This window comes from Numida meleagris, chromosome 6 (genome assembly GCF_002078875.1).
Source record: "Numida meleagris isolate 19003 breed g44 Domestic line chromosome 6, NumMel1.0, whole genome shotgun sequence".
Lineage (NCBI taxonomy): Eukaryota > Metazoa > Chordata > Aves > Galliformes > Numididae > Numida > Numida meleagris.
In genome coordinates this window covers 7563536-7591056 of record NC_034414.1, presented here as the reverse complement: position 1 = coordinate 7591056, position 27521 = coordinate 7563536, and the positions used below count along the sequence as shown (strand labels likewise).

General features: G+C 41.8%; 1 protein-coding gene across 9 annotated transcripts in view; it reads left to right on the top strand.

Moving 5' to 3' along the window:
• ARNTL (aryl hydrocarbon receptor nuclear translocator like) overlaps nt 1-27521 on the top strand; it is a 46385-nt gene that overhangs the window by 436 nt on the left and 18428 nt on the right. For 2 of the 9 annotated variants that reach the window (XM_021403645.1, XM_021403644.1), the window contains exons 2-3: nt 23274-23397; nt 24526-24673. In XM_021403645.1, the coding sequence (XP_021259320.1) occupies nt 24534-24673 (140 nt within the window). In that variant the 5' untranslated portion in view covers nt 23274-23397; nt 24526-24533. Of the gene's footprint in view, nt 1-448; nt 471-10425; nt 11849-15179; nt 15292-23273; nt 23398-23432; nt 24075-24525; nt 24674-27521 lie in introns of those variants that run through there. The other 7 variants (XM_021403641.1, XM_021403638.1, XM_021403640.1 and 4 more) reach the window with 5 other exon arrangements.

Below are 27521 nucleotides of genomic sequence, written 5' to 3'. Positions count from 1 at the left end.
GCCGCCCTGACGGGAGCCGGAGGCGGCGGGGCGGCAGCCGGCCCCAGGGCAGAGCCGGGCCGGGCGGGGAAGAAGGGAGCGGAGGCGCGGTGCCCCTTCCCCGCCCGGATCCCTCCGCCTGCCGTGCGAGACCCTGGGGTCTCGCGGCAAACCCGGTGCCCCGTGGCAAACCTGGGCCCCAGGAGCGCGTGTGCCGAAGCCCCGAGCGATGGCAGTGCCTGCGGGCTGCGCGCGGCTCGGGGCAGGCCGGTCCCACGGCGCGAGCTCGGAGGCAGGCTGCGGGACGGCCGCGCTCCGCTCGGACGGAGAAGGCCGGGAACGACTTCCCAAGATCGCGGTTTTGTAGGTTTCCGTGCGGTTTTGTGTGCGTATCTAGGGAATCGGTTTGTCTTCTCAGCGGCTGAGGTTTCTGTTACTCCAGTGCCTCGATGGTGACAGTTCTGGAAAGGGTTTAGCGCTCCGAAATAACGGTGAGGAAACAAGTGGGTGTGCTTGCATGCTTCTGAGGCGAAGATGCCCGTCGTGATTTCTAAATATTTGCTGGGTGTCTGAGGTGGAAAGGGTCAACTGCTGACACTGGTCACGTTTTTAAATGATTTTTGAATCAAATCTTTGTAAAAGGCTCTAAGTGTTTTATTTTCCAAACCTCAGTCCGCAGTCATTCAGATTGAGACTTCATTGTCATTTCTTTCCAGTGGGTTCAATCAAGTGCCCATCCTTACCCGTTTGGTTTCCCTTTACCAGAAAGACTTCTAGATGGGAGCAGCTGATCGTGCACGGCTGTAGCTGTTTGTAGGGAAGGAAAGAAGGTTGGTTGGTTTCCATTGGCTGATGCTGCAGAAGGCTGAAGTTAAACTCTGCCCCCAAAGAACGTGCACTTGGTGTATTCAAGGAATATGCAAATAGCTGTTTCAACTGGCAGAAACTGGAGGGCTTTCACCTGAATATTTTAAACCATATTTGCCTATTAGGGGAAAAGCTTTACTACTTCTGAGCTTTGTAGGCTGGTGCTTCTCATGACCATTTATGATTTTATGTCTCCATGTGGAAATGGACTGTGGTAAAAAGATGGTGCTGTTTCATGGAGAATTACGTCCAGGTCTGAGGCCCTCAACACAGGAAAGGTGTGTAGCTTTTGGAAAGGGTCCAGAGGAGGGCTGCAAGGATGGTCAAAGGACTGCAGCACCTCCCCCAAAAAGACAGGTTGAAGGAGCCGGACTTGATCAGTCTGGAGAAAAGAAGGTTGCAGGGGGACCTCACTACTGCCTTCCAGTATGTAAAGGGAGCCTATGAACAGGAGGGAAGTGAGCTTTTTACACAAGTAGCTAGTGACAGGCTGAGGGGAATGGTTTTAAACTAAAGGAGGGAAGGTTTACATTAGATGTCAGGGAGAGTTTTTCGCTGAGAGGATGGTGAGGTGCTGGAATAGGATGCCCAGAGTGGTTGTGGGTGCCCATCCCTGGAGGTGTTCCAGGCCAGGTTGGATGAGGCCCTGAGCAATCTGATCTCATGCTTGACCTAGCAGGTGGCAATCCTGCCAAGGGCAGGGGGCTGGAGCTTGATCCTTCAGGACCCTTCCAGCCCAAGCCATTCTGTGATTTAATGATCCTGTTCTCTTTTATACTGCGCCTGTCCATAGTCTATTGCCATGACAGCTGTGATGGACAGAGCAGTGAGGACTCTGCGCCTGCACAAGGGAAACACCAGGGTGCTGCCTCCACAGGTACTGGAGGAACCTAAGGAAAGCAGCCTTGTCTTCCTCCAGGGCCTGCTGGGTGGTACAGGAGTGTCAGTAAATCCCCTACCTGCTGCTGGGCTTCCACAAAGCCAGGGCTAAGGAGAGCCTGCTGCCAGGGCACTGCCACTGCTAGCCTCCAGGAAAACTGCTGTGCTTGGGGACCATTGCTACAGGGATATTAGGAGGATGATGTTTGTAAGGCCAGCTAATTGAAGGCTTCTTTTCCCACCAAATAGCTCAAGTTTTTTTGGGGGAAAACCAGTAATGGGAACAAATGAACATTGATTGGATTTACTTGGCAGAGCTTAGTTATGCACAGTTCCTGATCACTATCCAAGCCTATGATGACAAAGATGAGACCTAATGTGATAGCTACAGCCTGTGTGCTACAAATGAGTAAGACCATTCCATTTCTGAAAGCAAATTGCTATCAAGCAAACTGGAAAGGCATAGAAACATGTAGGCAAATGAATTTAGATGAGTACATAAGCACTGCTTCGCACTCAACTTCGTTATACTTCGTTTCCAGCACAGAGCCAGTGGTCTGTGTGCTAACAGTTTGACAGGAGGTGCAGAAAAAGTGGAAGGAATAGAGTTGTCAGGCCAAAACATTGAGTTTGGGTGATCCCTCCGAGGCTTTTTTTTAGTTCTAGAACTTGTATGCTTTTTGCTCTTAACCTTTATCATCAATTTTAACCATAGTGTACTTCTGAAAGAGCAGAAAAGTGAAAAATCAGCAAGTTGCATCTTCCAACGTTAGCAAGTGTAGAGTTCTCTGAAAGGCTGAAGACAGTTGTCTTCCACAGAAAACATGTAAAGACATGCACCAATACACAAGGAGAGGCTCACAATAAATACATGTTATCAAGCTTGCGTAGCTTCCTTGTTTTCAGTAAGTTTACAGAACTGAAAGAATTCCTAAAGTTTCAGTACTTAACAATCTTACATGGGGTTTGAAACTTCCACTTTGTTAGTATACTTAAAAACTTGAGACTGAAACAATGATTTAGATGAACTTAGTACTGAACCCAGTGAACTGAGCATCAACCTTTGCAGTCAGTTTGGGAAATCTCTGATCATTCTGTGGGAGTCAGGGTCTGTGTTTTGGAGTTGCTTAAAGAAGCAAATGAGTTGCTGCAGCTTTTTTAGAAACATTGAAGAGGCTTTTAGTGTGGGTTTCTCAGTGTTTGTAAGGGATGCTGTAGGTTCAGGTAGTGAACTGGAAACGTAGAGCAGAGGTATATTGTGATTGCCATGCATTGTAATCATAAATATACTGCAGGTTTAGTTGAACAAAATGCAAGGACTTGTGCAGTTTAAACAGCAGCAACAAAACAAACGGAGAAATCTGTGTGTAAATTCTGCATATTCCTGTGGTTAATGTGTCTAACACACCAGACTGAAACAGGGCACAGAATGATGCATCTAATGAAATATCACTTTCCCTTTGAAGAGTTAGTGTGCTATTTAGAAAGCCGAGATAATAATAAATCTTCACACAACTTAATTTTGGTGGAAGGGAAGAAGAGATTGCAGTTTTGAATATCCAACTCTTTTTATCTGCAGTTAATCACTTGATATGTTGTCAAATAACCTGCAGTGTGTATTTGATTGAACTTCACACTGAACAAGGTGGATAGCTCACTTGCATGAACTGCATCTTGCACCTGTGTTTTTGTACCTCAGTTCATTGGAAAAATGCAGTGAGGCTACTTAGCCAAGGCCCAGACTTCATCTCCTTGGAAACCTGATCTTTCACCAGATGTTGAGAAATGTAATTTCTTTTTTAATCCATTCTGCAGAAGAATGTAGATCAAAACAGCACCTTCCGGCTTTGGTAGTCTGTAATATTCATTATCTGAAAAATAGCCTGGCATTTCAGTCTTTGTCCCAGAGAAGATGGATGTTTTCTATTGCATTCAATATTATTTTGAACATATTTTAGCTGTTACTAAAATTCTTGTAGCATTCGTGTAGTTCAATTCCATTCAAGAACAGGCTGGTAGTGCCTTCTCTGCTTATACAGTGAAGGACTGTCCATGCTCATTACCCCTTATGTGCCTGCAAGAACTCACCTTCCTCCGTGTTCAGATCACCTTTTCCCCTTGCAGCTGCAGAAAGATATTTCTTAGCCAACGCGTGCAGAATTTGTAACCTTTTCAGTCTCCTGCCATTTGAGAAGCTGTTATTCAATGTCTCTGATGTCAGACACTCTTCTAGGTCAGCTGCTGGTGTCAGAACAGCTTGTGACCCTGAGCTGATGCCATGCTGTGGCTTTGTAGATTGGCCTTCTGTAGGAATGGTGCCAGTGGGCTACTTATAGAGCAAGAAATATTGCTGGCAGGATTTGGAATGGTGAAATGACATGCCACATTTCTTGTGGTGTGAGATGTTTACCTTCTCTACTCTCTTAAAAAGAAACCCATTCACATGAACATCAGCATTTAAGGAAGACTGTTGTATTTCTCATGCTTGTTTTGACAATATTTTCCTTACAAATGTTAGTAAGCTTATGTTTTTCCACAGTTATAATGCAATTTAGTGGCACCTTGCATAAAGGGAAGAGCAAACATACTGCTAAATCCTCAATGGCCCTTACTTGGTGTGGCTGTGATGGAAATTTGTCTCCCAGTGAGCAGTTGCTGTAGCACTAGGGAGGGTATGTTTGGCAGTTCCTAAGCAGTGTGTATTGGCATCACATCTCTCAAATCATTTTAATAGGAAGGCATTTTATAGTAAGTCATCGAAGCTTATGCAGTTGCATTGGTTTGTCTTAATTCTTGTCTCAGTTCCAAATATGTCAATGGAATCCACCTATTTTAAGGTCTGCATGTGGTCCTGATAAAAGACCGTCCAGAAAACTCTAAAGCTATCTTTGCCCATTAAAATTTTGGGCAAAAATGGAATAAAACTATTAGAGGACTCAGAATTCAGTATTGTTCTTGGTCTGAAGTATTCTTTGTCTTGGAAACTTCCACAGAGGTGGCTTTGCCTTTTCAACTTTGTCTTACACAAAACCAAGAATATCTGATGGAATTTGATAGAATCTGCTAAATAGTCCTGCACTGCAGAGTAGTAATGGACAGAGTGTGAATATACATAGGAAAAGCAGGAGAAAGTAAGCCTAATATAATTTACTTCTAATTATTTTTGAAGATTTTGTTTCTTTTATCCATTTTGTTTATGTGTGAATTGTTATGAATAAGTTTCTTTTAGTGACATATGGTTTCTTTCCACAGACCTTTATGAGACCGAGGGCTTCTCTTCCAATTTACAATAAAAATTGGTATTAAAAAGTAATAGATCTTCTATGCTTTATGTTGCATCTGTGCATTGTAGCTGTGTTGGAAGCGTAGCAGAATGGTTTTGGCTCAAGTTCTGCTTATGTTTTTGCCCTTCATTCAAGAACCCTTGATCACTATATTTTAAATCCTCCTGAGATCTACACTTTAAGTTCCAGGTTGGCTCTTCTTATGTTAGTTGTAGTATAGCATGTTGTAATGTGATGGAAAGCACAGCAATGACAGCAGAGCAGCAAGGTCCCAAGCTACAGCAAGTGAGGATTTCCTCAAACACAACAGCTGTGGGCACAGAAATAAAGGAAAGAAGCTGCTTACCTTCAGACAGCCTCAGGTACACAGGGGTCTCCAGCAAGATACCTTTGCCTCCACTGCCAACCCTTACATGAGGTCTGGGAAGGGGTGGATCCTGGCTCCACCCCTTCTGGTCATTCAGGTGCATTGCTTGCACCTGAGCTCCCCTGGGTTGGCCCTGCCTTCCCTCCAGGTGCTCCATCACTGGTTCAAGCCATGACTCAGCATTTCTACTACACCTGTTAAAGAATTGAATGGCCTAGTCATCTCTCATAGATGAAATCTAGGATCAAGAATATATTACAAAAAGAACCCCAACAAACACAAAAACCAACCAACAGATGTTAGTCTTTGAGGTTTGTGTTAGAATGTCTTTTTTGACCTTGTTTTGCCAGTGTCGGGATTTTCAGTTTGTGGTTTTAGAATTGTTTACTTGGAAACAGGAATAACAGAAACACAGAATCACAGGGGTTGCAGGGGACCTCAAGAGATCATCTGCTAAAGCAGTTTCTCTACAATAGGTCGCACAGGTAGGCATACAGATGAATCTTGAATATCTCTGTAGAAGGAGACTCCACAACCTCTCCGGGCAGCCTGTTCCAGTGCTCTGTCACCATTACAGTAAAGAAGTTCTTCTGCATGTTTGTATCAAACTTCCTATGCTTGAGTTTTAGGCCATTACTCTTTGTCCTATTGCTGTGCACCGCTGAGAAGAACCTGGCCTCATCCATTTGCCTCCCACCTCCCTTTAGATATTTACAAACATTAATCAGATTCCTCCTCAGTCTTCTTTTTCCCAGGCTGAACAGACCCAGGTTACTCAGCCTTTCCTCATACAGCAGATGTTCCAGGCCCTTAATCATCTTTGTGGCCCTCTGCTGGAATCCTTCTAGGAGGTCCCTGTCTTTGTGGAACTGGGGAGCCCAGAACTGGACACGGTAGTCTAAATGTGGCCTTATGAGGGCAGAGTAGAGGGGGAGGATCACCTCCCTCGACCTACTGGCCACGCTCTTTGTAACATACCCCAGGATTCCTTTGTCCTTCTTGGCCAGAAGAGCACACTGCTGGCTCACGGCCTACCTGTTGTCCACAGGAACACCCAGGTCCTTCTATGCAGAGCTCCTCTCCAGCAGGTCAGCTCCTCACCTGTACTGACACAGGCAGTTATTACTCCCAAGGTGCAAGCCTCTACACTTGCTCTTGGTGAACCTCATCAGGTTCTTCCCTGCCCAACTCTCCAGTTTGTCCACATCTTGCTGAATGGCAGCACAGCCTTCTGGTGTGTCGGCCACTCCGCCCAGCTTTGTATCATCAGTAGACTTGCCTATCTATTCCTCTGTTGCCTATTCCAATGTATTGTATTGCCAAGCCATGCCATGTAATCCTTGCATTTGGGTTTGCAAATTGGCTTGTTATAGATGAAATTAATTCAATGAGTTAAAAAAAACAAAAAAGCCAATATCAACAGTGTGTTCTCAGCAAACTTAAGAACATTTTTATGTTGTACTCAGAATATGGCCCCCAATCCACAAATCAAGAAAACTACCTACCAATGTATGTATATTTGGAAACTTCCACAGACCTGTGAGGGAAATGCCACTGTTCAGTGCAGTTGAACTCAATGATCATTACTGGGGCCCTTCCAAGTTGGGATACTTTGTGATTCTGTGATCACCAGGGTTATGCTCAGTTACTTGGACAGGACAAAAATTAAAAACTTATGATCAAAGAAAGATTCTCAGCTTTTGGTGCTCAGCAGCTTGTTCTGTGGGTCCCTACAGGACTTGAATCCTTTGCCACATCTGTAGACAGCTGGATGTACTTGCACTGTAATTTTGATGATCATTTGAACTGGATTGCTACTGATGAAGGCAGTCCATCTCCTCCTTTGGCTAAGCTTTAATGCATTGGACCAGACTGCCCAGGGAAGTGGTGGAATCACTATCCCTAGAGATGTTCAAGAAACATGTAGATGTGGCACTGAGGGACATGGTTTAGTGGGTATGGTGGTGATGGGTTGGCACTTGGACTAGATGATCTTAGAGGTCTTTTCCAGCCTTAATGATTCTATGATTCTATCTCCATCCTTGCATTCTGTCCCTCTGCTCTGTGCTGGCATGTGTTTGAGCAAGTATACTGACTGGGGGAATCTGATTTGACTCAAAGATAACTCCTCACCCCACCCAAAGACTGATCTGAGATTACTCAGTTCATTGATACCGTACACCTCATGGCTTCAGAAACATTTGTGCCTTTGTAGGCTAGGAAACAGCACAGCTCTCTAAATGAGTAGACCTGAAGGACAGGTGGGATGGGCGCTGACTGTGAAGAGTGCTCTTTTTAAGTATGTAACAGTACAACCTTGGTATGGAAGAAGAGCAGCTGTGGCAGAATATTTATTGCATTAAGCCTTGTTGGCTCATTTCCTGCATGAAATGGAATACATTAAAAAAAAATTAGAAGTCTGGTTTTGATACTGATAACTAGAAGCCAGAAAAATAAACAGCTTTTTACTTTTATCTCTGGAGCTAGACGGTGGAGCTTTACACTGCTCTGCCAGTACAAAAAATATTTTTATAATGAGAAATAGTAATTCAGCTCGACCTCTGACTGTTTTGCCTTTCCCCTAACTGGCTCTCATTCTTCTGGGTTTCCAGATGAACAAATATAGAAATGTTTAAGATGCACAAATCTCTCAGGAGCTCATTCACCACAATCACGTGACTCTACTGGTGCTGAGTACTTGCGTGTCCAAGTTGTTGTCAAACTGATAATTTATTTAAAAATGACAGGACTCAGCAATATCTCTAGTTAGGCTTGCCAGGAAATCTGGAGGAAATGCAATATAGAAAAGGACTAAAGGGAAGATGATTTTCTTTTCTCCCAAGATGATGGATGGTTTGGACTTCAGCACGCTAATTGCACACACCTCTGCTCCCTGTGGGGATGGGGAACTGTCTGCTTTGATAAAAAAAATTCTGGGGTGGCTGTTTAAGAATGATTCTCCATCTTGGCACAGATCTCATTTTTCTATCACTTCATCTCCATACTCTGCTTTCTGGAAGCCACGCTCTGTAAAACTTGCTCAGGCTTCCATTTAAAGAAATACTCTCGATGAAATTATGAAATGGCCCTGCAGGAGAATTGTAACTTGGAAATCTGTTTTCTGTAGGGCTGTGGTGTACGCTTTTAAAAAAAGATTTACTAACGTTTTTGAACTTTGTTTGGAATGTAAATGGAAAGTACAAAAAGTCAGCAGACAATGAGAGAATCTGTGCCTGCTACTTAAATTAGTGACTTTTTTTTTTGTTCCTAGAGCATATGAGCACTAGTAAAGACCAAGTAGTTGAACATCATAGAAAGAAGCCGGGCCAAAAAATCTGCCATTCAACAAAAAAGCAAGGAAAAAATGCCAACTGATATCTCATTAGAGACCTAATTAACATTGTAGAATATTGAAGACCTTCTGTCTCTGGGTGAACTGATCATTATCCACCCTTAAAAGGCTTTTGAGGTTCCCTTAAATGCTTACGTTAGTCTAGGAGAGTTCCAGCTGCTTTTCAGGCAAAATAAATGTGCCTTTTGGAACAGGATTCACTCAGGCAAGAGTCCTTGAGCCTCCGTGAATTCATTTCTGGTGTGCTGAAAAACTTGCTTAATCGACTTGCTTTGGCATTGCTTTCAGATGCTTGCTTTTTATTTTTTTTTAAGCAAATATTCTGTCATCTGACTTGTCTTCCTCTTTTAGGATATTTCTGTGGCTTGCTAATTCCCTGTAGCTCTAAAAATACTGGAATGATGGTGTTCCCTGGCAAACATGGACAAGTACTGGTTTCTGTTATTTGTGAGTGAAAACCATTCTTCTGTTTTTCTGCTAACTTTCGTTTGGTGATTTCAAGAAGCATGGTGACGGGTCTCTGATTTTATTTAAACATACATATATGTATTTTCTCCTCTGGAAATTGCCTTTGTGTGGTTGTTGTTCTTTTCTCTCAGTTCTGTGAGCACTTTGCTTTTGTTGGTGTATGCTTTGTGAAGATCTTTTGGAATGATGGCGTGCTGGCAGCCGAGTCAGGGCATAATATTGGTGCAAGCTCTCAGGTGTGCCTGTAGAAGCAGCTTGCAGCTGGGTTTCAGAGAAGTCTGGGAAGCAGATGAAGATCTTTCAGGGAGGAAGCTTGATGGACTAGTGGGTTTTTGCTTAAAGAAGAAACATTAGTGATCAATGCAGTTAACTTTATTTTTCATTTCTACAAGTGTAATTGCATGTTGTAGTGAAGTACCACACTCTTCCACCTTCTGATAAAACGTAGCATATCCTCTTTAACTCCTCCCAGTGATCTAATTTGGCTGAGTATTTTTTGGCAACAGCACGCAAGTTTCTCTTAAATCATCCTGTATTTTCCACACATCTTTCCAAAAATGCACTCATCAGAATCATTTCCACATCTGATCTAATCATTGTCTTCCACTCTTAAAAAGTGTGGCCAGTTAGTTCCTGCTGGCTGCCTGTATTGCTCTTTGCTTATCTTTGTAGTTTTCATCTTTCTACTTTTCAGTATGTAAACATCAGTATATCTCAGTAGAATTATATTTTAACGTTTTTACAGATCATCCTAATGCAGAACAGTATTTCTTAGGTCAATAGTGTATGGTGTTTATACAGACTCTTTTAGGACTGTGCTCCTGTGTGGTAGAGACTGATTTATTTTAACTCGGGTGTAGATAAAAGGAGCCTTCTATAAAAAGAGTAGACTTACTCAAAACAGCAGTTCACAAGCAAAATAAGTACCGGTTTTCAGATGCTCCTTAATACTTCTATTACACTGCAGGCTTTATAGGCCTATTCTTGCTGAATATCCCTCTAGAAATTAACCCTTGTATTCTCATATTCAGATATTGGTTTGCCACAGCAAGCACTGTACACCTTTGCTGGTTATCTCATCATCTCTTCTTCTCCTTTGTACAGTGCTGGTACTTGTTTGACTCCCTGAATCACCTTACTGTGATGTATTCAAAGTTGTAGATTATGTTGTTTGGTTGTTTTTTTTTGACAGGTTTAGTCTAAATCTCTTTTGGATCTTTGAACAGTTCACTGTGGGGCTAGGTGAAGGAGTACACAGCTGAAAGATGAAGCTAGGGGGGTTAACATCTCAGTCACGCTCTCAGTAACAAAGGTTGAAATGTTTAGATTTGCAACATCTAATAATAAAAAGCAAGAGTTATGTCGCATGAATCCCTCAAAGAGAGGTCTGTGCTATGCAGCTGAACATCCATGTAGCCCCGTATTAAATAAACTAGTTAGCTGGTTCACTCTCTGATCTAAGCAAGGATTAGTCAGTAGCATTGTTTCTGGCAACTTCCACCTGGGCTTGTCCTTAATGTTACTCTGTTCAGGATCTGTAGTAATCATGTGCTGGTGGAAGATACTCTTACTGGTGAGAGAGCCAAGTGGAGCAGTTGGTCTGTTTAATTATCATTCCCAGTAGCCTATGTTGCTTGATAAGATCTTACTTAAGAAATTCATACGCCATTTCTGACTAGTTGCCAAGCAGTCATATGTCAGTATATTGCACTTAGAATACGTAATCTGTCTCAGAAAGCTTGTTTGTTGAAGTGACTGGGAAAAATTTATTGACGGGCTGTTCCCAGTGCAGTGTTAAAGAGAAGTGGACAAATTAAGGCGACATAGTCTCTTTATGTGTGATATTAAATTTGTCCTAACTTTAATACTCTCCTGTACTTCAAAAAGTGTTTTTAGAAAACTGAAAAGTGCTCCAGGGATGAACTGTGTTTTGCAAATACAGTGGGAGATTAAAGAAACACAACTGAGTTTAGCTGAAGGAAGAAAAAGCAATTCATTGAATTTGTCAGTTGGTTGATGACCTGGTAGAGTTACCTGGAAGGAGAGAATGAAATGAGGGTCAGCAGCTGGTAGGTGACCTACTCAAATACAGACTAGAAAAGCTGGAAGTTGTGAAGAAGAGGAACTGAGCTTTGAAGCAACAAAGATGGGAGGAGGGTAATAGATTCTTGCAAGCTATCAGTTGATCAGGGATATCTTTCTAAAATGAACTTTGGCCCGAATTACAGCGTATCAGTTTGTTTTATAAAATAGCGAATGATGTTGTTTATGTCCTACTGCAGAAGTGGAGACCAGAAAACATGATCATGCAAGGAAACAAATCTGAGCAAATTGACAGGGAACATTAAGATAAAACTTATATACTTTTCTCTAAGCTGCTGTGTTCATAAGCAGAAGGAAGCTGAAGAGGACACAGCTTTAACCAGGCTGCAAATGAGAGGGAGGCCCAGAACGTCTTGTAGCAGCAAAGGAGAACTTCTGTAAGGACTCTTGTAAACTTTTTACAAGGCAACTTCAAGTCAGAAGGGTAAAAAGAAAAGAAAAGGAAACAGAACCCGTCAGAGATAGCTGAAGGAGCTTTAGCAGATATCCTTCAAAACATTTCAGTGGAGCACCAGCTGAGCGACTGAGGCAAAATTTCACACAATAAAGGTACGTATTTCTCTACCACAGTGAGGGCAAACTAAAACACAAGACTCTAGATCTTATGCTGAAGTGAACATTGTAGAAAAATAGACCTCTGAAAAAGGCAGAAGTACTTGTATCTAGCAAGTAGTAGATGATCTGAAGGATGGCATTCTGTTCTGTTTTAAGCGCTGTTGTCTGTTTGTTTTCTGCACCCATTATTAGTAGGTTTCCTTATTTCACTGGCCCCTTTGGCCTCCTTACAAGAGAATTGTGAGCTGTAGTCAACGATTTGAAATTTCAATTAATAATGCTGGCAAGACTTCAGTGAAGAGCTGTGTAGTAACTAAGCTTAGCTTAGTTAAGAATGGGACAGTCATCCTGAGTGTTTGGTTTGGGCAGTTTGTGCCTAATGACTTTTCCATGGGTCCCTGCACAGCGCTACTGTTTCTAGGCACTGTATGGGAATCTATAATCTATCCCCAGTTTAAACTGGGTTTCAAATGCCATGTCTGAGAGCAGGCATCTAGCATATAAGTCTTGTTTCCTACACTGAACTATTCTTTTCTGGTAAGCTTAGCTTTTACATTTGCCTTGCTTAACTATGCTCAGCATGTATTGAATTTAAACCTACCTGATATTGATATTATGCTGATACCTGCATGTTAGCTGACTTCAGCCTGACCTAGGAAAGCTTTATGTGAACTTTGTACACTTTACACTTTCCATGAGCTGGCCTTACCCCTTGTGGGAAACCACATGAACTTTTAGCCTTCATGTTATTTGGTAAGGAGTTCCCATGGCCTACCACCCCATGTGTGAAGAGCAGCATTGTTTTCAGGCTTTCAACCAAGCTTTGTCTGTCCCTGTGACATGTGATGATTTTATAGATCTTGGTCTCGTCAGTTTTCTAAGCTGTAGCACTAGCTTATTTCGTTGTTCCCTATAGAGAAACCAATGCCTATCTTTTTTTTACTGAGGGAAACTGAAAAGTTTTCCATTTTCTAATAAATTTAATTGCTGTAGGTTTACTGGATGGTATCCAAGTCATCCTCCGTACCGTTCAGGAGCTGTATATAATTATGAGCATTTGTAAGTGGTAGCTAAGGGACTGCATTATTAACATTTGGCACAAGTCTACTTGCGGAAATAACATCATCTAAACCTACTTAAACTTTCTGTGAAGGAATTTGGACTGCCTAGTGCTCCTTCCTAGGTCCTGCGGGATTGGGCTGTGGACACCGTGGAGTATTTTATTCTGGAATACAGCAATGAGTTGGAGAAACTTCTGCTTGCAACTGTTAGTTGGGTGTCTGCTTTCTCTGTGTGTTATCCCCTCTTTGTCTGGGGGGAAGGAGCTGCTGCTCCTTGGGGTAGGTTCGTAGATGTTTGACCCAAACAACAGCAACTGGAAAACAAACAAGAAAATGACACAGTGACTTTTGTTTTGCATTTTCTGAACAAGGTTTCTTTCTCCTCTACCCTTTTTTGCTGTTGTTAGGATTATTTTTGTTATTAATGTGCATGATGTCTGTGTAGTGTAGGGACCCTAATGTGAGAATTCATGGTGTTCACTGATCATTAATTACCCTGCTTTCCTGAAGGGCTGCCTTGATTTGGTAGTGTGAGACTGTTCTACGTACAACAGCAATTTAAAAATGCCTTTTCAGTTTTGATTGTAATGCAAAAGTACGTATTCAGACTTGACCATTACTTTAAAATAGAAACTGCAGGTTTTAAACCCTGCCTAGAAAAATACAAGTCTTAGATGTATCTCTGGCAACTGAACGTTTCTTCTTCTCAACATCAGCATTAATGTACAGACGCACAAAAAAGGAATGTGGTTTGTCAGCAATTTCTGCCAAGGGCTCTCCTATTGCCTTTATGCCTTCCACCGGAAAATAAAATTTGTACTCGGCTGAAGCAATGAATACAGAGTGGCTAGGAAGCCTCTTTTAGCATGTCTATATATTCATAACTTGTCATTCACAAAAGGAAAAGCTCCTGAAGGAGTCATAGTGCAGGTGTGGAATAGGAGAAGGTTTGAGCACACCTTGCCTTGCTCAAAGCATGCAGGGATTTGCATCTGAAAACAAATCCTGCTGTGAGTAAGCTGCAAGAGCGATTAAAGCATATAACAGGGTTATTTTAACAAATAGCTGCTGCTGAAAGGGACAGTTCTGCCCCTTCCTATCTCCTGGCATGTCTTACCCCCTAGCTTTGCACGAGTTCAGGATATCACCCGACCCTTCAGTAAGATGGTGCAGCTTGCTAACCTCGCAGTAAGCCTTGCTTACTGTCAAGCTGTTATTGAGCCTGATGAGCAGATAGATTCGGCACGTTTTGCAGAAAGGCTCTGGGGACTGTGCAAAGGCTGTACCAGAGGGCTGAAGGGAAATCTGGGGGAAGAGTGACGAGGAAGAGAAGGAAGGAGTGATCCACCCCTTCTATGGCACTAAGATCTTAGGTCAGCTGTTCTGTAAGACTGCTGTGAAGTGCTTGTTATCTCATGCTTATCCTGAGCTAGACAGATACAACTTTTTCCAACCCATATACGTTTTAACGAAATAATCACCACTCTGGGCATCATCATAGAAGACAAGAAAAAATCTGCTTGATTTGCTCCTCTGAGTCATACTTTGAGTGCTGTGGCATTTGAAGCCTGAGAAGCTGAACTTTCCTGGTTGCTGGCTTGTGTGAGATGCACAACTGTAGGGTGCTTGGGGTTCACCTCAGAGATGTGTCGCGTCACACAGGAATTCCAATTTATCCAAGTAAGAGAGAAGGAAACACAAAAAGCTGGTGCTGCGAGGAGGCAGCCTAGATTGTATCATTTCCCCACCTAGTATATGGCATGATGACACATCTAACTTTACTTCTAATGTCCTGTTAAATGGCTTTCAATTGTCATTTTGGTTTCTCAGCCGCTTGAATCCAATGGAAGCGTACGATGAGAAGCAGCTGCCCTGCAGTCATGCTCGCGCTGTGCTGTGGCGGCACTGCTCTTGGTTGGGCAGTCGAACAGGCAGCTTTCAGTACAGCTATTCTGCTCCGGATGCACTGTATCAGTGTTAGTGCTGGCCCTCAGGAGGTGCTGGGAACTTGCCCTACTTCTCAGTGCTCACTGTCGCTGCGCTTCGTAACTGCTTTTTGTGAATCTCTCTGAAGAGTGGAGTATTGGATAATGCCACAGGATGAGCTGTCATAACTTTGAAATGCTGCCTTTCTCAGAGTTAGGAGCGGATCTCTTACTTAAAAAATGGGATTTTAGGCATGCGGGAGGCAGTTATTTTTGAAGCCTGGAGTGAGACTGGAAATGGTATGTGTATCTTTTTTTTCTTTTTTTTTTATGGTCGTGTCTTTGCATGTTTTCCAGAAGACGTACAAGTGCTGAATTGTTGCAGTGTCTCAGTTGTTACTATTTGGATGTGGACTTTGCTGGTAAATTGTGTGACTTGAAAATGAAACTGGTAAGCTTATCATTTATGTTAGTGTTTCTTGTTCCTCCATATAAATCGAAGGGTCTCAAGATAGAAGGACAAGAAGCTGGGGCCATTTGCATGAGTGTGTGCATTGGTGGGTTATTTTCTTAAAAACTGGACTTTGTGAATTATCCTAAGTTGTAAATTTCTCAATTTCCACACATAATAATATAATAATATAATACTAGATATGCTGTTGCATGTTTTCCTGCAGTTTTTTCCCCTTTGGGAACTACCTACTCAAGCACTTCACAAAAAGCTGTGATCCCTTCCTATCCTGAAAACAGTGGGAGACCAAAAACAAAGCTGGGCCTCTAATATAGGACTGAGGTAGTCAGAAAGAAGAGATATTGATGTTCGTATGGGTCTGGCATATATATATGACAGCTGATTTTCCATAACGCTAAGTTAAAAAGAGGTTTTAATAAACCAGAGGGAAAAATAGACCTCAGAGATGTGTGTGCTGGAGGAAGCAGCTGAGTGGGGAATACCCTCAGCTCGGTTCCAGGCAGGCTGAGAATATCTTGCTTTTCCCAGGGCTTTCTTTAGGACCAAAGGGAAACTGACAGCCTGTCAGCTTTTCTTTGTCAGGCTGGCAGAGTGCTGAGAGCTGGGACTGTTTCATCCAGTCAGAGATGGAATTTAGAAGGACCAAAGGGGGTGTGACAAAGCTGGAAATGGAGGTGTAAGGTATAAATGTAACCCATGTCTACACTCCTTGTAGTGATGTTTTTGCCCTTTTGTTTCTATGCCTCATTCTCTAAAGATGCCATCTGTTTGGTTGAGACCTGTTCATTTCTATTAGTTACAATTTGTTTGGCAGTAGATCGCTGTAGGAAAGGTCTTGAGCGTGCCTAGTGCATTTGGGTTTCTAGTAGCAATAATGTGACTGGAAAACAGAATCACCTATATGCAGTATGTGTAACGGTGTCTGGATCGGGTAATCCAAACCAAAAGAAGATGCAGGAATCTAGGTTTGTCACCTGAATGCGCTTGAGAGAGTGAAAGAAGTGTGTAGTGGTTTAGCCTGTTAAACTGAAAAATGGCTGACATCCCTAAATGCATGAACTTTAAAAGTCAAGAAGAAGAAATATTACATAGGTAGTATTAGTCACACAAGAGCTCAAATGTCTAATTTTGATGCTAATAATTCTCCAGTATGAAGAGGGAAAAAGAAAATGAGAACCTAGCAAAAGCACACAGCAAGATTGTGGGATTGGAAGCTGGGGCAGCTAACAGAGTGCTGAAATGGTGCTTTGCCACCACAGGGGCTCTGCCAAAGAAGACCCTTTAGAAGACACATTTCTTAGAACTTTGCATTAAAGGATTTTGCTTCCCCGCCACTGAAAGACAACTGTAGAAACGACGCACTGCAGGCAGAATAGTTGCCAAACTGTGAGGATGCAGGAGCTTGGCTTAGCCATGGGAAGGAAAACTTCAGTTCGCTCAGAGCATATCAAGGACATTGCAATAGTTAAAATGACCAGTTGGGCTTTGTGACATTCGTAAGCTCTAAATTAGAAGGCGTATATTTAATGGCCTGAAACTTTGCGTATCCAGTTTGTGTACCTGAAGAGTGAAGACATCCTTAAAACTTGTACCAAAAGCATTTCTCTGCAGTAAACCAGTTCTTGTTTGTAGGAGTGAGCTGAAATCTTAGAACGGAAAGCTGCATCTCTCGGACTGCAGGCGCAAACCGGGCGTTCCCAGCTGTGTGTTAAAGATACACTGATTTGTAAATTCCCACCGCTTGTGTAAACATGAGAAGTGAGTTAAGTGGCTTACCTACTTGTCTTGTGTGCTTCTCCTGCTCTGGAAATGTCAGCCCAGGTTGTGTACAGTCCTTCTAAGGAAGACTTTCTGGTTGTTTAAAAAATTCTGCTTTGAAGTTGACTGCACACTGCAGCATAAGATAAGACATTTTGTTGACAGTTCAGAAGTAATGTGTACCATTTGAGTGGCTCCACTGCCTCCTCGGCTGGGAGATAGTTTGGTGTGTTTGGGTTTTATTCCCCCGAAAGATTCTGATCAAAACACACTAAACTACTACATAAGTCAACAGTAGCTTTGATTAGGTTGTTATGTAAACTGTATTTATTTTGGGTAATTGATTTACCTACCTGATAGGATGGGTTTCTCTCAGTCTTTCAGCCCCCCAGCATCCCTTAGATGGCTTGGGGTTGGTAAAAACAAGGATTGCACTCAGAGGTTGGGGATCAGTACATCCTTCACTCACTGGAGTGAGTGCCTAGCACAGTAACCCAGTTTGACAACTTTCACAGTAACTGAGGAAGTAGATTTTTATCCTTTAACTGTGTATGGGTCTGTCACTACTAGCCGAGTAATGAATTTTGGCATCAAAAGAGTAAATGACTAGGATCAGATATCCGGCCCAAAGGACATAAAGCTTCTGTTGTCTATTAATTTTAGGTCTTTCATTTTTTTTTTTCCTGTAATGTTGAAGCTATAATACTTTGTTCCTTCCCACACAGGCACAAAATCTTCCGAAGGATCAGAATAAATTAATATTAAACACTACATCTTAACGTAGGTTTTTGTGAACTCACTTTGTCAGCATTTAACATCGATGCGCCCTATTTTCAAATGTAAAATATAGCTATTTTGTTCTTTAGCTTACACTAGAGAAATTCAGGGGTGCTAAGCATTGTCTTAAGATGAGTTGGTTTTGGTTTTGGTTTAAAGAAATAGAAACACTTCTCATCTCAAGCTCAGTCATTTTCCTGCAAGCAGCTGTTTTCAGGATAACTCTTTTTTGTAGCTGTGTCCACATCCACTGAAATCAAACTGGAGATTCTGATGAGCACGGTCTGTTGAAATACGGCATCCAAAGGCTTACACTAGATCAAACTTTCAATAATGATGTGGTAAACTAGCAAGCTTTGCTGTACCACTCTTCTAGCTGGGATTCACTGAACTGGTAGAGAGGCAGATGGCCGTGTGCAAGGTCCTGAGAGCTCCTGTGGCTGAGGGCTGCTTAGTCTGGATGCCACTTCTGAGGACGATACTACTAGGGCTCCAGCCCTAGCAGCTGTTGTGCAGGAATGTATGCAGCCTTTTTGCTATGTTACTACAGTACATACCACTGGTACCTATTAAGGAGGGAAATACTTCAGCCATAGCACAGACAGTCCAGTTTCACTCTAAAGAGGTTTGATTCCTGGAAGGAGCATAGGTTGACTTAGGTTTTGCTCAAGTTTTTTTGTTGTTGTTGTGGAGGTGGTCCGTATCTCCATCAGCCTTGAAGCAGGCATTTGCCTGCTTCACTTAAAGAAAAACGTGAGCTAGGTGTTTGTTTGCTTGTTTAGATCGGTAGGCCTTGGAGGTCCTGGGGGACACCTCGTTGAGCAAGCAGACATGCCCTTGCAAAAGAGAAAGCCACCAGCATCCTGGGCTGTATTTGGAAGATTGTTACCAGCAGATGGAGGAGAGTGAGCCTTCCACTCTGCTCAGTACCGGTGAGATACTTCTAAGGCTGTGGATCCAGTTCTGAACTCCCCATCACATGAGAAAATTATTTTAGTTACCACTTATTCCAGGTTTTGGAGCACCGAGAAGTCCTTTGTCAAAACAACTGGAAGTAAAAGCTTTCAAGTATTTCCCCTTTTAAACAATGAGAGATGGGATCTGAGGCTGAACTGAGAGTCTCAGTGCTTCTATGGACAAGATAAACTCAGGATGTTGTCCTGCAGCTCTGTTATCATTACGGCAGTCTAGAAAACTCCTACGGTGATGCCATGGTATGACTCTGTCTTTTCTCAGAGATGCTAGTAATGAACAAACCTGCTTTGGTACAGGAGTGCATGTGGACACCATGTTGATCTGTTGAAAAAGTGCCTTTTAATTAACTTTCTGGAGCTGAAAGATGTTCTTTGTGCCCATGGAGTTTTTCTTCTGTGTATTGGAGGCTTTCTTTTCCTTAGGTCAAAATGATTCATCTTGTAGCTTTGTGACTGGTTTAATTTCATGGGATGCCCCCCTCCAGCTTGCAGCTTTTTCCTGAGGAAAGACAGGGAACAGCTGTTAGAACAGTAAATCACTTGAGCACCCAAAGGCTGTGCCTCTGCCTTTCCTGAGCTGGGGCTGCTCGTGCAGCCCATCTTGTGCGGGGCTGTGTTGCAGCAGCTGATAACGTGAGGCGTGCAGGATGCTGTTCACTCCTACTGCTCTGCGTGTGTGCATAAAGGATGGGCTAGAAACATGAGCTCGGGTAGGGAAGAGTTCCAAAACTCAGATGTGGTTTGTGGGCTGCCAGAGGTTGGGGAACATGGTGTTAAGTGAGTAAAAGGATGGCCTCGGCAAGCAAAACACAAAGATCACTGCTTTGCTGCGAGATGTGGGATGATGCCACAGGGCATTTTACCATCTGGGAGTACAGAGCATTCCCGCAAATAGCACTAGGCAGTGCAGGGAACACAAATGTGCCACTGAAACAAAACAGTGTCAATCCATTGGACAAATGTGAAGTGTTGTGGCAGGTGCTCCTTGAGTACCGAAGGAAAAGGAAAATATCACTGCTTTAATTCAGACATCTTCCTTTGAACCACACGGACTGTTTCCTAATGAAGATTCTGATGTAGGAGCCGCTTGTCACTTGCAGCGGTTGCGCCCATGCATGCGTGTTTGCCTCTGGAAACCAGCTCGGGGACACCACAGTCCTTGTGCTGCTGAGCCAGCGTCTCCCACCATTGGTTGAGGTGTGCACATCTGAAGCACACGTACATCTACAGCACGGCCTGGAGAAATACGGCGTGGAGATAAGGAATGCTGTCGTGCTTCCTTCTGGTTTGTACTATGGCAGTTGCCTTCTGAGACGGGGTATTGCCGTGAAGGGAAGAAAAAGGTTTCCTTTCTGTAGCTCTGTGTATTTGGTTCAAGTCATTACGCACAGGGACAGTGAGCATCTTTTTAATTATCTCTGAAGGAAACCACGCCACACTTTTCCTCTGTCATTGTGAAATCGTGCTTTAAGGTATGACACACTTCTGATTCACAAAGTTAAGAATTACATTTCTCTTAAAATAAGTATGTATTGTGTGCTGGAGATAGCTGAGTCTTACCCAGGGGTAATTGAAAGTCGTGGCGCTTGCGTAAAGAGGTCTTGACTCCCGGATGGGTGCTTGGCAGACTTGGTTGACCTACTTTAGCTCTGACCTTGATTTGCTCAGAGGTGTTTATGTACTCATGATCAGCTTTCCTGCATGATTAAGCTAGTCACGTGACAGCTAACTTTTTTTTTCCTTTTAAAGGGTTGAACAGTAAGATTTGATTTTACTGCCTCGTTGCCCGTGTTACAAGGGGTTAGACAAAAGAGACTGCACGCACGGGAGGGAAATCCTCAAGGAAGTGGTCCAAAATGGACTGTGGAGAGAAGTTATCGTGTGGCACAATGACAAAATGTAATCAGGAAGTGGCCTACATGGCATTTTTTCAAATAGGTCCTTGGAGTACTTTGTCAGCGGGGTAAGGTTCATAAACAGAAGATTCGGGCTTTGCTTGTATTTATGGATAATTACTGTATTGCTTTTCATAGAGGATTTTTTTAGCCATTGAAAAAGTAGCAGCTTGAGGCTGAAAAACTCAAATATTCCCTTTTCAAGATTTTTTAAACAAGCCTTGCAGGATATTTCTCTGAGCTGTTGCCTGTTTGTTACAGTGGGACATGCTGATTTTCGCTCTGATCCTTGTGCTGACACTTCCTAACTTTAACCCTCATCTCAAGAGACAGACCTGATTTTCGATTCCCATTATGCTGATGTGTAGGTCTGTGGTTGCTAGAACTGAGACAAGCGTTTAGGACATGGCAGAGAAAGGGCTGACTTGAAAAGAAATGGAGAATTCTGGTTTTTTAATGTAGTTTTCCTCTGCTTAAATGGCCAGGGCGCTTCAAATTAACTGCTTTGAAACTTCTGTTTTGATATGAATAAAGCGATCTTTTGCATTAAAGTACATCAGTGACAGCGTTCAGTTTTTTAAGTGTTCTTAAAAAGGAAAGAACTGTGTTAAATTAAAAATATTCTCTTCCCCTTTCTTTCTTAATTCCAGCATGTCCCACCCTGCTGCCTGAGGTCATCATTAGTGGTCAGTGAGATTATATTAAACAGTAGAAAGGGATTTCAACAACTGTGCTCACGTATGGAGGTGTTCAGGAGCTTTTGGAATTTATAAAGGTGGATGCTTGGGTCAGAACTTTTGGGAAGTCCTTGTTTCTAGTAGGTGCGTTACACGGTGCTCAGGGTTTGGCATCAGATTCCAAGACCAAATCATGGATGCAACTGGGCAGCATAAGTATAGCTGTAACTAACTTCTGCACCTGACTGAGGCTGAGGATAATGTTTGTGTATCTGAAACAAGAGCAGAGAAATGATCGGTGACTGTGTCTTTGCTGGAGGATTGTATATTTATCTGCAGTAATCTCATAAACCACTGTAACATAATTGAGTTTGTACTTGTTGAAGTGCTCGAGTAGGAGAGACGAAGTAGATAACTAGGAGAAGGCCGATATACAATGGAAGTAAGGTCTGGTCTACAGGAAGTTGTATTAGCGTGCATAAAGCCTTCTTGTAAGTTGTGGTTATTGAGTCAATGGCAATTCATAATTTGCTTAAAATTTGTGTTATTTTAGCCTTTTGTCAATGACTTTCTGGTCCCAGCTGGCCTCTTAACTTGCCTGTTCCAATATGCTCACACATTCATAAAGACCTGACTCCTTTTTCATTTTTGAGAGCAGACCACAGAGAGACTGTCCAGTGAGATGCATGGTGAGCCCTCAAAAGCAGTCTGGAAAGTCTGCTTCTGCAGCAGCAGTCTTGTGTTCACAAGCTGGTGATATTAAAGTCATGACTTATCTGACCTTAGATTTAAGTACCTTGATCCCAACTGTTATTACTGTCATAGGACCAATGAGTTTCAGTTATTTAATTCTGAATTTACTGTTCTGGCAGAGCTGAAAAAAGTGATGCCATTGACTTTGTATTTTGTGGGGGTTCTGTTTGCTTCTAACTCTTTTAACATGTCTACATATATATATGGGATTCCATAGAATTGGTTATGAAGTGGCCACCTCGATGGAATATTAGTTTTTAGACTTGAGAACTTCTGCAGGTGTCATAGGAACTTGCTGATCTGCGTTCTGGTGACGTTCTGCTTGCATCACAGGTTGGAAAGGCAGACACAATGGTCACACATATATCAACCAGAAAAGAGCGTATCCAAAAGGCTTGCAAAAGCTCTTGCAAGATGCAGTCCTAGAATAGTTTTCATGCCTCACGTAGTGAATTTTTCATGAAAAAATAAGTTTTGTGGCAAAAATCTAGGAAGGAAGAACAGTCATCTGCAGGTCATCTGCTGTCTTTGCACTGTCACTGAGGGGCACATTTGAGGGTTTGAGTTTCCGGTATGGGATGTGAACTTTATTTAAAGCTTGAAGCCTGCAGGATAGAAGAAGTTTAACCACTTTTGCTTTTGGAAATGCCAAGTGTTGTTGCAAGGGAAAATAAAATCGTAAGCCCAGCCGAAATTATCTTAAGGCTACGGCAATCTTAACATTAAGGCAGCCTTTCTCTGCAGTGTAACAGCAATTTGACTTACTTTGCTAGCGTCTGACAACAAATGCTTTCAGATCTGATTATAGTGAGTGGAGTCTTACATGACTAGCTGCAAAAACCAAAGAGTGATAAAGAGGGCCCAAAAGAAGTGATGCTGGGGAATTTCCTTCTCTTCCAGTACTTGGTCTGCTGGAAATGACATCTAAACCTTCCGATAATGGATGAAGCTTCTATACTTTATAAGAAAATGAAAATTCTACTCTTGAGTAGATAAGACATTTTATTTCTCATTTAAACAAACATGTTTGCTGCTGTAAAAAAAAGTCTAAGCCAGATGTTGTAAACAAACTGGCCTTGAAAGTGTTTCTTATGTTTCTTATCCTTGCTGCTTTTCTTTCCGTTCAGGCTTTTGAGTGTACTTGACTAACAGACTATGAGGCATGAAAAAGTTTTAAGGTGTTCAACTGCTTCAGGCTGAGCATCCTCTTCTTCCCCCAGGTGGATCTAGGCTTCCAAGAAAAGCTTTCAGGTAAAATCTTCTTGCTTCACAACTGATGGCATTCAGTAATGGATAAGCTTTTCACAGTGTTTCTTTCAGCAATGTAATATTTGCAGACCAGAGGTTTAAATTGTGTATCTTCTAGATGAAAAATGCTTATTACATTCTTTTGTACTTTTAACTGCTTGTCTGAGACATTCCCTGGGTTATTAGGGTTTTTGAGGGAGATGTGCTTTGGTGGAGGTATTTATTCATTTATTTTGTATCAAAATCTTTGGAATTCTGTTCCATAAAATTCAGGAGAGGTAGAACTCTCAAACCTTATGGACTTTGAGAATATGAACTTCAAATGAAGGAGAGAAGCATGAAAATAAGTTTTTCCACTAAGCAAAAGAAAGAACTTACCCTTTACTTATGTTAGGTAGCAGCACTTGGCTGGGCAGTAAACAGAAGAGTAAACCTTTAGTTCAAGTCATGTTGACAATGGGTGGAGAAGCAGGGCGGAGAGAAGCCGCTCTGCATGCCACATCTTGATGAGCAAATACGGATACCTTGAATGTACTCAGTGCTTGCACCTGAAAATACAAAGAAGTCTTTAATCTTGCCCTTCATATTGATGCATGTTTCCTTTCCACTGGAGGAGGAAAGAAATGGAATCATAAGACTCCAGGTCGAGAAAGATTCTCCTCCCGCTCTACTCTGCCCTGGTGAGGCCACATCTGGAGCGCTGTGTCCATTTCTGTGCTCTCCAGTTGAAGAAAGACGTGGAACTTCTGGAGAGAGTCCAGTGGAGGGCTACAGGGATCCTTCGGGGACTGGAACATATCCCTTTTGAGGAAAGGCTGAGACACCTGGGACTGTTCAGCCTGGAGCGCAGAAGTTGGACTAAATGATCTCCAGGGGTCCCTTCCAACCCATTATGATTCTGTGATTCTGTAGCTCATGTGTGATATTTAATACACCAGTAGCTGAAAGAAAGAGAAATAGCCTATGTCAGCAAATAACGGAATAACTTTTGCAATTTTAAGTGTATTAAATTGGAGATTTGTTCTGTGTGTGTATGCATATGTGTATTTAAAATATGTAAATGTGTGATTATTAATAGTGTAACCTTTTTTTCCTTTCTTTCTTTTTTTTTTTTTTTTTCCGGAACATTAGACAATCCAATGGCAGACCAAAGGATGGACATTTCTTCTACAATTAGTGACTTTATGTCACCGGACCCTGCTGACTTGATTTCCAGTTCCCTTAGCACTTCAGGAGTGGATTGTAATCGGAAAAGGAAGGGAAGCTCTACTGATTATCAGTAAGTTGGATTTCTCTCGATTTGATAATGCTGAAAGGCAGTTGCAACAGAACAATGTAGTTAGAGAGACAATAGAAATAACCTTAATAACCTTTTCTTGACAACCTGTTGTCTAAAGGCTGTAACAAAGAAAAAAGCTACTGAGCACTAAAAGGAAAGTTCATTATTTAGTAATAAGAATAAGGTCTTCATCTCAGTGCAGCTGGAATTGAGGGCTATCAAACGAGGTAAGGCTCAGGAAAGAAACCTTTGCCTAATGAGAAAAAAAAAAGAAATTAATATTGATGAAACATATGATGTGAAGTTTGATTATGTTGACCGTATACATAGGAAGCAGAATGTCTGACCAGCAGGAGGGAAGCTAATAATTAATTAGAAAGCAGAAGCAAAACTAGGAATAGTTCCTTCTCTTCACCTATTTTTTGCCTTTTCAGTCATTTCCTATCAGTGCGCTGCCAAACTTTGCCTGATGGAGCTATTTTGGTTTCCCAGTTGAATATGAGTCTGAGTAGTCTGGTTTGCTGCAGTAGGACTGCCTTTTGTTTTATCTAGCCGTTTAATCTTGTGTTACTCTCTGGTTGCAAACTATTATTCCTGGTAGAGTAAAAATTTGGTTTCTTGTGGATCAGTGATAGTATGTTTTCATTTCAAGCAAGCTGCTTCTCTTCAAGGGGTGCTTGCTACTAACGATGCTTAGAAGCACCATCCACGCCATACCTTCTGTCTTAGGGCAGGTATTTGAAACAGAAAGAAATCACGCCAACTGTGCCTTAGAATGGTGAAGGTCGTAGCAATGTGCGCCACATTTCCAACTGTGTAATGTCTTCTGCTCTAGGTACACCAAGACATGCTTACTCTAAGTTACAATGCAAACTTTGTATGAATTGTAACTACAAAGTCTAGCTGCAGGGTAACCGGTGGATAAACCCCATCCATTATTAACACAGCTATGTAATCCATTTCTATGTAACTTGGCACAGATTTTATCATTGTGGGCTTTCTCACAGTTGGCAGTTCCTTCTACATTGATCTACGCTGAGGATGCCAATTAAGAATTAGGTTCCCTGCACATAGAGTTTATTTTTAGTAGAAGTTAGGTGCTGAACTTTAATTACTGTTTAGAGACCACGAGCGTACTGCGTACATAGCTTCTGTAATATAAGTTTAGCCTTCTTGAAAAGTACATGATTCCCTCTAGTTGAATTGACTCCTACAAAATTCAGTGAAAAGCCTCAATCTTACCAACTTCCTCTTCTCTAGAAAGAATTTCTCCATCTTTATACCTCTGAGTAGGAAGCATTGCTCAAGTCCTCTTTTCCAAAAGACAGCTTGCTCTTGTAAGTTCTAATTCTGCCCTCTAGGTTATGTGTGCATTTTATTAAATATGTGAAATGCTGTTTCCTTGAGTCAGTTTACAACAGCTGTCATCCTACCACAGTTCATGTTTTGTTGCAGAGACAATGGTGATTAGTGAATATTCCTATTTTTAAGTAGAACTTAAGGTGGAATTGCTCGATCTCCCTTTCTATGTGTACGTATCTATAAACATTCAAGAATTGCTACTGGTCAACTTTTGCTGCCCATACAGTTATTTGTTTTTATATAAATGGCGTGCGTCCAGTTTTACGCTACATTTACCAACGAATTCAGGATTTAAGGAAGAACCTGACTGCTTTAGTGTGCATTCGCCTGTCAAGTACAAACAAGTACAAACAAGCTTATTGGTCAACGGCAATTTCAGCTCTCCGTTCCAGCTTCCTTTCAAATCTTTCTGCTGCTACTCTCCCAGTGAAATTCCACTTCAACATACTACTATAATTTCAGCTAAGATTATCTGTTCTCTGCTACACTGTTTTTTTTTGTCAAATGCTGGAATCCAAGACTTCATGCACAGGTCTATAAACACGTACTTTCTTTTGTTGGCAGTAGTGTTTTAAGTTGAAATAATATTGATAAGAAATGAATGTATCCTGAAGCATTTGTAAATTACCCTGTAGCCGTTGTAAAAACCTCTTTCATATTTTGCTTTGTCACAACAAGCATCTGGTAGCTAAAAGTGGCACTACGAGCGGAGAATTGATGCCTCGTTTCTGTTTCTAAGTCCTCTGCTAGTCCTGTGTGCTGGTTCTTTGTGAGCACCAGAAGCACTTTGATCTATTATCTAAGTCAGTAACTCAAGTATACAAATGGAGAGATGAAGAGAACCTTTAGCATTATTCAAACTTCTTTAAAACCTAATGACAAAGGTGATTCATTAGGAGGTGCAATGAATAACGTATGAAAAACTTTTAAGAATGCTGATGTCCAGTATTGAATGGGAATAAGTAATATATCAGTGGCTGACATGAGAAGATTTTTCATAAGGCTTTAATGAAAGCTAGCTTCTCAATATATTAAAGCTCAGTGGTATTTGAGATCATTTTACAGTCTTGAAGTGATGCCAGCAGTTAATTGCATGTAGAAATTCATTTTATTTTCCTTTCGATACAGAAAAATCTGTATAAAGTTCAGAATTAGGACTTTAGTACTGACTAAAACAAAATGTTCATCTGTTCTGTCGGGAAGAATCAAAAACTGAGAAACTTGAGATAGATGTTGGTATTTTTTATTCCTAGCCTTGGAGTCCTGCACAACTCCAGTTATCTAACCACAAGGACAGCATGCATACAGCACAGATCTTTTGTTTCTGCTGATGAAACAATATCTCAGTGATATGCATCATAGAAATAATTCAGATTTTTAAAAAAAAAAAAAAAGCAAAAGTTTGCCTTGAGAAAATAGATTAATTTGAACAAACTGGGCTCCTTGAAATACACTCACTGCTAATGTCTTTGTTCTTCTTCATTTC